At 35.8% G+C, this 10,883-nt stretch overlaps 1 protein-coding gene across 1 annotated transcript; it reads left to right on the top strand.

Moving 5' to 3' along the window:
• Window positions 1-1,097: 1,097 nt before the first annotated feature.
• eEF1gamma (elongation factor 1-gamma) lies at window positions 1,098-10,177 on the top strand. The gene is made up of 8 exons (XM_089642529.1): window positions 1,098-1,210; window positions 1,333-1,482; window positions 1,609-1,675; window positions 2,904-3,187; window positions 3,641-3,835; window positions 5,302-5,426; window positions 7,329-7,498; window positions 9,512-10,177. Exons 1-8 carry the CDS (start codon window positions 1,199-1,201, stop codon window positions 9,790-9,792), a joined length of 1,284 nt encoding a protein of 427 aa, XP_089498655.1. The 5' UTR covers window positions 1,098-1,198; the 3' UTR covers window positions 9,793-10,177.
• Window positions 10,178-10,883: the final 706 nt, after the last annotated feature.

Genomic DNA, 10,883 nt, shown 5'->3' with positions numbered 1-10,883 from the left:
CGAGCCAGATATTATAAAATTAGTGTTAGGTGTAAGTAAATTGTTATATTTTTTGCAAAATATTCTATATTCCCAAATAATTTCCAAATATTTTATTGTATTGTAATTAAATATTGTATGGAAATCGTTAAATCTGAAAGATGCAATACACAAGAAAATGTTATGGATTACCCGTTTCACTTTAGATCCTTCTGATTATCTTAGTGATTATCACCCTACAATATCAAATTACAAAATTGAATAGGTACATAGTATTATTTTAATGGATCATAACTATTATCAAAATTTTCCTAAAAAAATTCTGGTTACGTGAAAGGGATATTGCTGAAATAAGTTTTGAGAATGATTAAAATAACCGATCAGTTTGTTAAAAGTTTGAAATAAATCTCTTCAAAAGTCTTGTAATTTACTTCTTGGTAAGGCATTGTTGTTATCAAAAGTCTTACATTTTGAATACATTTGTGCAACTGTTAACATAATAATTATGCACAATATCGCTTTATAAACCGTAAAAACAAGATTCAATATGATTTTACAAACATTGTACCTACATAAAGAAATGCGGCTGATCAGCTTGAATTACTAATGTATAAGAGGAGAGATGAGAACAATAGAATAATGAAGAAAGAAGCGTAAGTAAAATTGTAATAAAACATAAATAACCCGCAATTGTCTTTATATAAGAAGATTACTGAACTAACTAACTAACCATAACGCCATTTCTCCGCAGGGGTAGGCAAAAGGGACGGACCGCCATACAACTCGGTCTTGGCACAAACTTCTTGCCTCATTGACATTCATACATCGTATCATACATACTCTTCTATTATTCTGAATCTTGACATGGCCCGACTCGGGTATCTGATTCACTTGACGTGCCATGACTTCTGCTACCATTGGCATTCCCGCCATATATTCTCCTTACACTCCTTTCTTCGCTCATTCGCTCTACATGCCCAAACAATCTAAGCATTTGTGTAGTTAATTTGTTTTTTTTAACAAGTTTTTTACGAATATACAATAATTTGTACGGATATTGATTTATTATTATTTTAAATAAACCATATTTCATGACTCTTCTTTTAAAACACCGATCGTGGACGATCAAGGACTGTTTTTTTTGTTACTCAGCTGCTTATTTTTTACATATGGTATAGTTTTTGACATTTCTATCTCTCTTCCACGTAAAAATCCGATAATGGCGGCTGGAGTGAGTGATTTTTAATTTTTATTTTCAAGTTATCTATTTAATCAATTAATCAGGAGTTAAACTTAAGAAAGAATTTTCAAGAAAATATATTAATCTATCTAATTTCTCTTGTATTTTTCCAGACTTTATACACGTACCCGGAAAATTTCCGTGCCTACAAGGCACTGATCGCCGCACAATACGCCGGAGCCAATGTTAAAGTCCAGCCGGATTTTATTTTCGGGGAAACAAACAAGACTGGTGCTTTCCTCAAGAAATTCCCCACTGGAAAGGTAAGAATCAAATCATGAATTGACAGCTTCCGCCTAAATTAATTGCACAATTTGAGCCGGTGTCCTTTTTAAGGTTATTTATTTTGACATCTGGGGGATATTCATGTGACGTGTGATTTATTTCAGGTTCCTGCCTTTGAGTCTGCCGATGGAAAGGTGCTATTAACGGAAAGCAATGCCATCGCCTATTACGGTTAGTAAATGTTATTGTTTATTCCTTATTTATTATCGACGTATTTGTACTTGGCACTTGAGAACTGTCAAAATTATTTGATCTATTTTAATCTTGGCACTTTATAGTTTATTAAATTGATTTATTATGAGCAGTCAGCGGGTGTTATTATTTTCTCATCAATAGTCCATACAGTTTCAGTGCTTGCTTGTCAAAAATTGATTTAAATCTTATTTCTAATTGATGCATGGTGGAGATTGTGAAAGATGATGGGATTAGTTTGAAGAAACTTTTATAAATATATTTTGGCCGATTTATATTTTTCTTATTTTGACAGAGGGTCCTACCCTTTCTGACAGTACTTGTAAATCTTCATATATAGTCTGAGGCTTAGTTTCTTTGTGATTGTGCATTTATATAATATAAATTAATATTTTGTTAAAACCAATAATAATGCTTGAGTTATATTTTTACATTATTTCATGGAATAAATATTATTTTAACTGTTGGGTAAATATACAAAAATAGACACCCTTAATGTTCACTATTTTATAATAAAACACATTTTATCAGTTAGATAATAATGAGAAGTAAGTATTTCAGTTTCCGGAAATGGAAAATTATGCATTTTAATAGTTAATTAGTTAGAATTAAAATCAATTGTTCTCTTGGTGGCCATCGTTATTGATGCAAAAGTTTTAGGGTTACTTTTATTTCTTCTCTTATTTTACCCTTTTGAAATGTGAAACTATAATCCTAAATTAGTAATAGGTTTAAGAAATAAATAAAAGAACTAGCCTTAACAACTATTATTATATTACAATGTGAAGAAAAGTTGTCAAATTATCCGTTTTTTTTAAATGAAATAGCTACTAAAATGCATTATTTTCGATTTTTGGAAACTGAAATACTTACTTCTCAATATAATCTAACTGAAACAAAGGGTTTTAAAATAAAATGTCCATATTGAGCATGTCCCTATTTTCTGCATATTTACTAAAATTATTTCATTTCAACAAATGTCAACGGTGTACGTATAAGTTGGACGCGCTTTTGGCATGTTTCCCGAATTTGCATCGGTGCCGTAGGGATCCATAACACTAGTTCCTTTCATTGCTACAGCTGTAGAACGAGGATAGCATTCCCACCTGACGCCTGTGCTGTAAAGATAGCAATCCGTTTGTTATTGATAAGGGAATCTATCAAACAGATGGCTGCAACACGTCCTGATAAATAATTTAACTTTCAGTGAGCAACGCGGCCCTCCGAGGCGCCGATGCCGTCTCCAGCTCCCAGATCCTGCAGTGGCTCGGCTGGGCCGACTCCGAGGTGCTGCCCCCTTCGTGCGCATGGGTCTTCCCTCTAATGGGAATCTCTCCACCCAACAAGCAGTCCATGGAGAGGGGCAAGGAGGATATCAAGACGGCACTGGCCTACCTCAACAAACATCTGCTCACCCGCACCTTCCTTGTGGGAGAGAGGATCTCCCTCGCCGACATCAGCGTGTTCTGCACACTGCTCTTGACTTACCAGGTTAGTTACTTGTATCATTTGCTTACCTTTACCCTAATCGCGTAGAGGTTTTACTGTCATTCATTCTGAAAAGTACTTTCTTTCTGGTCCCTTGGAAAACATCAGAAGGTTTTGCTGTGATTAATACTGAGAAGTACTTCCTTTCTGGTCCCTTGGAAAATCCTAAAATTGAGCTCCACCGTGATCAATACTGAGAATTACTCTCTTTCCGGTCCCTTGGAAAACCTTTTTTTATGTCTAGGAGTGACAGGCGTTTGAATTCATTCCTCCGACAGAGTTCTGCTGGACAGGTAAAATAATCTCCCTCAACCAGTCAATCCCGGGGCGACGGTACCCATCCTCCACTTCCCAAATTTACCTTATAAGTTTCATACTGAGAAGTGCTTCTATCTGGTCCCTTGGAAAACCTTATAAGTGAGTTTCACTGTGATTAATATTTATTTATTTTTTCAGAATGTCCTTGAGCCATCTGTGAGGCAGCCCTACACTAACGTGAACCGCTGGTTCATTACCCTGCTGAACCAGCCCCAATTCCGCGCTGTCCTTGGTGAAAACGTGAAGATGTGCGAGGCTGCCATCGTCTTTGACCCCAAGAAGGCTGCCGAACTCAAGCCCGCAGCTGCCGCCGTCCAGGCCAAGCCCAAGAAGGTCAGTGGATATTTATTTGTCAGAGAACATAGTAACACTGTTTAAACATTCCAGAGTTGTTGATTCTTTCAGTATTGTTCTAGTGAAAGACAGCAATTCAGAATCGAAGCGTTGTTTGAATTGGCATTAGCCATTTTTGCTAATCAGATCTGAATAGCTCGGTACTTCCCAAACTTCCTCTCTCACCATCTCCTTCCCATCCCCACTTCCTTCAGCTTCAGATAATCCGGACAATTGGGAGAAGTTTGGACTCTCATGCTCGGTATTAAATAAATAAAAGTAACGGAACTTGACTGTATATTTAAAAAATGCAAATGTAGCAACATTCTAGTAGAGTTATATTCTAAATAAGTACATGTGTACAAATAATGATTATGTATATGTATCTGGCACTTGTTAATTATGATATTATCTGTAGTTTAAGGAAAATAGTTTAACCCGCCTTGTAAAAATGCTAGGATTTATATAGTTTTGTCAGTATTTCTTTATTCTACCATGAAAATCCTGGGTTATGAATAACCTGATGATATTCATTTGATATTACCTCGTACTTCAATCATTATAAGCGGAAACTGTTGCTTATGCAATGAGGACAATCACTCGCCTACTAACCTATACGCATATACAGTGAAGCTGTCTTATTATGTTTTCAAAGGAACTGAAAAAAGGAATCGTGGGATAAATTGGGCCATTTTTGAACCAGTGGAATGCTGATGGGTCTTTGGAGAACATGGGAGCTTTCTAATACTATCCTATTTAGAAATAATTTTATCCTTCGTGCTTTTTGTGCTTCGAAAAATGTATGATAAACAAAATAGGCATTTCTTGGGCCAATAAAACTTTAGATTCCACTTTTGATTTATGAATGGCGCCTCTCTGAAGGCTTAAAAAATATTGTTCTGTTTTATGCTGCGCCCGTTTAAACATGAAAACTAGTTATGTGTTGAGTGAGTTTCACTGTAAAGTTTTAACCAGTTAACTGGTTTTCACTCACATGTGTGCAACAATTTTTATGACATCGGCGGTCGCAGAATTTTCACTGGAATTTTTTTGAGGCAATTTTAACCTTTATGCTTTGAAAAATTTATAGAGGACAAAATCAGAATTGCTTGCGCTAATGTCTCTGTAGATTCTACTTTTTACTTCATGATGTAGCCCCTACGACGACTTCTAAATTAAATTGTTTGAATGTCAAAATTCATTTTCATTCAAAGGCTTCCCAAAAATGAAAATGTTTGAATTTTCAATGGAGTATGAAGGTCATTATTTCTTTCGAAATATCCTTTGGTTATTATTTTTCGTGTAGGGGTTGTATTCATGGTTATGTAGAAGCAACACCCTTCAAGTCAATATAAGCGCAGTTCTGCAAATTCTCAGCCTAGTATTTTGTGGGTAGCATTTTGAGGATTTTCTACTCTGACATTCAAGAGGTTAATTAATAAGCGAATACGTGTGTGTGGTTTCAGGAGAAGAAGGAGAAGGCCCCCGCCAAGAAGGAGGAGCCCGAGGAGGCGGAGGCCCTGGATGCCAGCGAGGAAGCCCTGGCCGCCGAGCCCGCCACCAAGGACCCCTTCAGCCACCTGCCCAAGGGGTAATTACACTCATTATCCTTTATGATTTCCATTTCAATATGCTTTCTCACTGTAGTAAACAGAGATGACTATAATCCGAACAGTTAAAAACTGAGACTATTCGGTTTATGAATTTTATGATTACTGAAATCTTTAGTAAACAGCTGCATTTTCAGAAAATTTCATGGTTTAAAATTTTCCGATTTATTTAATTTATTTTTATCTTCATTTATTTATTTATTTTTATGAAAAAAACATACACTTAGTAAGACACCACTTTATTTTTGAATTAATAACAATAGCCAACCGGGTTTCGCTTGTCCCAAGCTTCATCAGGACTAAATATCAACTCTCAGTTGATATTTAGTCCTGATACTCAGTTGATATTTAGTCCTGATGAAGCTTGGGACAAGCGAAACCCGGTTGGCTATTGTTATTAATTCAAAAATAAAGTGGTGTCTTACTAAGTGTATGTTTTTTTCATTCAATATGTCACACCCCAAAGTATTTGCTTCCTTCGAAAATATTTATTTTTATCTTTAAAATTGAATACTGTGAATTTGTCAATGTTATATTCCCTTGGTAACTTATATCGTAGAACTCTCAACTTTCAAGTCTCTTAAAATTCCACTGTTTTCTTCAATGGTTAAAATGTATTGTGTTTTCCACCCACACATCCCTCCCCGTCACCTGATGTTTCAGATTACTGGAGGTCTGGATTATAGGGGGTTCGGATTATAGGGGGTTCGGATTATAGGGGGTTCGGATTATAGGGGGTTCGGATTATAGGGGGTTCGGATTATAGGGGGTTCGGATTATAGGGGGTTCGGATTATAGGGGGTTCGGATTATAGGGGGTTCGGATTATAGGGGGTTCGGATTATAGGGGGTTCGAATTATAGGGGGTTCGGATTATAGGGGGTTCGGATTATACGGGTTCGATTTTTTTTTATAGGATAGTCATAAAAAGAAAGACAAAGATTCCCAGTCACAAATAAGCTGTCAGTATTGGGAGAAACTCCTACTACCATTTATAAGTGGAAATGTTTATATTGGAGGACTTACCCGGAAAAGGAATTAAACCCACAACACCAGGATGGGAACTAATTACAAACATAAACATGTTCATCTTAAATCGATTTCACCAGTCAATTAAACAAACCTGACCAACCATTTCTGTAAAATGGCATTTCACTCTTAATGAGATGGTCTTCAAGGCCTTAGTCAAACAATGTTATATATAAAAAGCATACAAATAATTCTAGGCCTTAAAGTGAAATAACATTGTCTACAAAAACATGCTAAAACTAATTATTGGTAGGTCTTTTTGTAGAAAACGTTGTTTGACACTAAACCCTTCAATTATTGGTATGTTTTTTTGTAGATAATGTTGTTTGACACTAAACCCTCGAATTATTGGTATGGTTTTTTGTAGATAATGTTGTTTGACACTAAACCCTCGCATTATTGGTATGGTTTTTTGTAGATAATGTTGTTTGACACTAAACCCTCGAATTATTGGTATGTTTTTTGTAGATAATGTTATTTAATATAGAATTATTTGTATAATTTTGTAGAAAATGTTGGCCTCGAAATATCAGCACCAATTGCCTCATTGTCCGTATCTATTCAAGATCAAAATGATAGTATGTACTACAAGGTTCAATACTTTGCTAGCTAAGCTCTTCATCATTGCACAAGCAACATTTTCTCAATGATGGAAGTGGGAAGAATTAAAATATTTTCATATTATATCCGTAACCGAGGAACGTTTCTCTCTTTAAAAAAATGGCTTAGTAAAAATTGGTAGGGCATTAACCCCGGTTTGCACACACTTGTTATTCATTATAAATACCATGCAAAGTGCATAAATACTATATTTATGGTGAAAACACATTCTTACATATTCATTTCTCTTTCCAGAACCTTTGTCTTTGACGACTTCAAGAAAGTTTACTCCAACGAGGCTGAAACAGTCTCCGTCCCCTGGTTCTTCGAGAAGTTTGACCCTGAGAACTACTCCATCTGGTTCGCAGAATACAAATACAACGATGAACTCGCCAAGGTTTTCATGAGCTGCAATCTTGTCTCAGGTAATATTAAAACTTCATAAAGATGTTGTCAAACATTAAACTTCTAAAATATCATAGATAATAGAAATACGGGGGATGAGCTGTGAACCATGCGTACAAAAGTGTCACCAACATCATTCACTCATACTATTGCAAATTGCTCCTACAGTTTTCTTAAATACATCTATTTGAATTTCGATTTTGTTTTCGTGAATGAATAAACGCAAATCTTGGAAATGGAAATTAACCCACTTCCCGACGTCTATATCCAATCAGGCTGAAACTCGGAAGGGTAGACTCGTCGATAACAATGTATTCTATCAACTTTTGGTGGCAATCAGGGATACACTTGCATATATACGCATTTCTTTGAAATTGGATGACGTTACAGCAGTTAATCTATATAAATAAAATGTAAATGTTCGTTTGTTCAAAACCTTAAATCGCCGAAAATTCTTCACTGATTGCTTTGAAATTTCGACACAGCGTTGCATTCGAATACAAATTTCAAAATGTTCAATGAACTTCCTTTAAATGTTAAGGAAGACAGAATTCTTGCAGTTTTTCATGGGTTTATGTCTCAATGTTGTGAAGTCCAAATATTAGTATGTAGATAATGGATAATTTTTGTAGTAGTTTTAGAATAGGTGTACACTAGATATAAAATTTTAAACTAAATAAAATAAAAAAAATTGTGTGTGTTCATGTCTACCTATATTATACATATGTCACACGTGACAGGTGAAAACATGTTTTTTTTAAAAATAGCGCCATCTGTTGGACGTAAAAGCAACACCCGTTATTGTTTCTCTATCTGCATAGACAGACAGAGCCACAGCAACGCGTAGTAGATGAAATAAAAGTCGGTCCTACCCAATCGGGATTTGGCTCAGTTAGCATTGTTGACACCAGGGTAAGAAGGTTCAATCCTCAGTCAAACAAAAACACGTATTTTTAAATACATCTAATAAAAATGATGTATAATAGTAAAAAACATTGTATTATAGTATCTTTTTATAGGTTAGTCTGTTACTACTTTTCACTCTTCACTTTGACAATCCACGCAGTTTTTCATAGTTTAGTGATGGTTGCCACACTTCCATTCTGATCTTTCTTTGTTTACAATGTTATCTATGATCTCGTCTCGGGTTAAAAGTTAGTTTTACATTATTAGCTGTCTTATATGAACACTTTACGGGAATGGAGGTGATTTAATTTCATGCAAAATGTGAACTTGGCATAAAAAGATTTTATTGGTCTACATAGTTATCTTGCAAAGTTAATATTTTTTGAGCTTAAATAAATGGTTGATTTTGTTGGAAATTATTATGGGTCATAGAAATGTACCTGTGCAGACATTTTATTTGTTTTTAAACAAACTGCAAGAATTTTTCCCCTCCTATGAAATTATTATTTTTTATTAATTCAGTGTCTATGTATGTACCTGGCTACCTTGCTTGGCCTGAGTTTTTTATAATACTTTTTTTTTTATAAATCTTTATTTCTTATTGAGGATGTAAAATAGCGTGCAAGTAATAAAAAATTAAAGAAGATTAGTAGATCGATACTCTCAGTATCACCCTGGTGAGAAACTACCATTTAGAATCGAAAATCGTGTTGGTTGACCAGATCTGAATAGCTAGGTGCCTTTCTTTCCCACCTTATTCTTACCCACTTCCTTTTCCACACTTTCCTCTTCCCTACTTTCCTCTTCCACACTTTCCTCTTCCCCAAATTCATCTTCCCCACTTTCCTCTTCCACATTTTCCTCTTCCACACTTTCCTCTTTCCCACATTCCTCTTCCACACTTTCCTCTTCCCCACTTTCATCTACCTCACTTTCCTCTACCTCACTTTCCTCTTCCCTACCTTTCTCTTCCCCAACATCCTGATCCTCATCTCTTTCCTCTCCCCACTCCCTACAACCTCACAACATACTCCAATTGAGTATGCCGTTGTCCCACAGGGTCCAGGAAGTAGGGATGCAAATGTTTGATTTCTGTTGAACCTAACCTAACTTTTGATTGTTTCCAGGAATGTTCCAGCGTCTTGAGAAGCTGAACAAGAACGCCTTCGCTTCGTGCTGCATCTTCGGCGAAGACAACAATAACAGCATTTCGGGAGTGTGGGTGTTCAAGGGTCAGGATCTGGCCTTCCCCCTCAGCCCCGACTGGCAGACGGACTACGAGTCCTACGAATGGTCCAAGCTGGACTACTCCAAGCCGGAGACCAAGAAGACCATTGAGCAGTACTTCAGCTGGGTCGGCACCGACAAGCAGGGAAGGAAGTTCAACCAGGGAAAGATCTTCAAGTAAACTAACTGCTCGCGTAAAATAACAACTTTTCTACCTTTGAAATTATAGAGCCATCTTGGACTTTTAAAAATGTACAATACTCGTTTAAAAAATTCTTTGCAGCGTGATTCTGTGACCTATGATGCAAGTTTTATTTTTAATTAATAATTGATTAATTAATGTTTTTTTTTTTTTTATACCCCTTCGTCAATAATATTACGATTATGATTGTTGTTAATGTGGGATGGTCTATGATTTTATTGTTTTAAAGTTTTTTTTTTGATAATTTCGTCGTTTTTTTTACTTAAGTCCTCTCACTGGTACGCTTTAAGGAAATGTTTTATTTTGTATTACTTTGAATTTTTGATTTATTCAAATAACTATTAAATAAAAATGTTTTCTTATATCTGTTTGTTTTGTATTTGAAAATATTTACTCCCAGGAGCCCAGTGTTGCATATGAGACTGGTGGGAAAGAGAAGGTTGGAATGTTCAAAAGAAACTATTCCAGGTAACATTTCAATTCTGGATGGTGATCTTCCACTAGGGCATTATTGAATGGCTACCAATTAGTTTTTACTTGGAGAATGAGCTCAAACTCGCTTCCCCTTGTAGCCAAAATGTCCGTACAGTCATACTGCATAGTAGCTGAACAGTGCTTTGCGCAACCTCACGTACCCCTGGGGGTATGCGTACCACTAATTGATCTAGAGCAAGGCGTAAATTCTCTGTTACATCTGTAATACAATAACCCACGTAAATTTATGTGAACTGTGTTCTCCTTTGTACAATTTTCCGCAAAAAAGTGTAGTTAAGGCGAAGCACCACGTTGTGTAACATTTGGAATCAGGCCACCATCAATAACACATGCAGATGGCGATAAGGTTTAAATTCCCGCTCAACACCAGCTGCCTGTTTTGATTTAGGCAAGAAAAACCAACGAAAAAAGTGTGTTATCTTTTATTTTGCGTTAATTCTGGCACAAATATTTAAATGTTTTACAATTATTTTCTAAAGAACTTCAGTTATACAATAAAACCATAACCGAAAAGAGGTTCATAAGCAGGAGATTTTGAACTTTGAAGCAGTTTTGTTAGGCCTGATACTTTTCTG

This window comes from Hesperophylax consimilis, chromosome 18 (genome assembly GCF_061612785.1).
Source record: "Hesperophylax consimilis isolate HC1 chromosome 18, BYU_Hcon_1.0, whole genome shotgun sequence".
NCBI classification, from domain to species: domain Eukaryota; kingdom Metazoa; phylum Arthropoda; class Insecta; order Trichoptera; family Limnephilidae; genus Hesperophylax; species Hesperophylax consimilis.
This window is presented reverse-complemented; position numbering and strand designations above follow the sequence as displayed.

What these genes read in the sequence shown, in the direction of transcription:
- eEF1gamma (XM_089642529.1), top strand. An exon ending in CACTGCTCTTGACTTACCAG is followed by an intron (nt 3,188 to 3,640) that starts GTTAGTTACTTG and finishes TTATTTTTTCAG; the next exon opens with AATGTCCTTGAGCCATCTGT. An exon ending in TCCAGGCCAAGCCCAAGAAG is followed by an intron (nt 3,836 to 5,301) that starts GTCAGTGGATAT and finishes GTGTGGTTTCAG; the next exon opens with GAGAAGAAGGAGAAGGCCCC.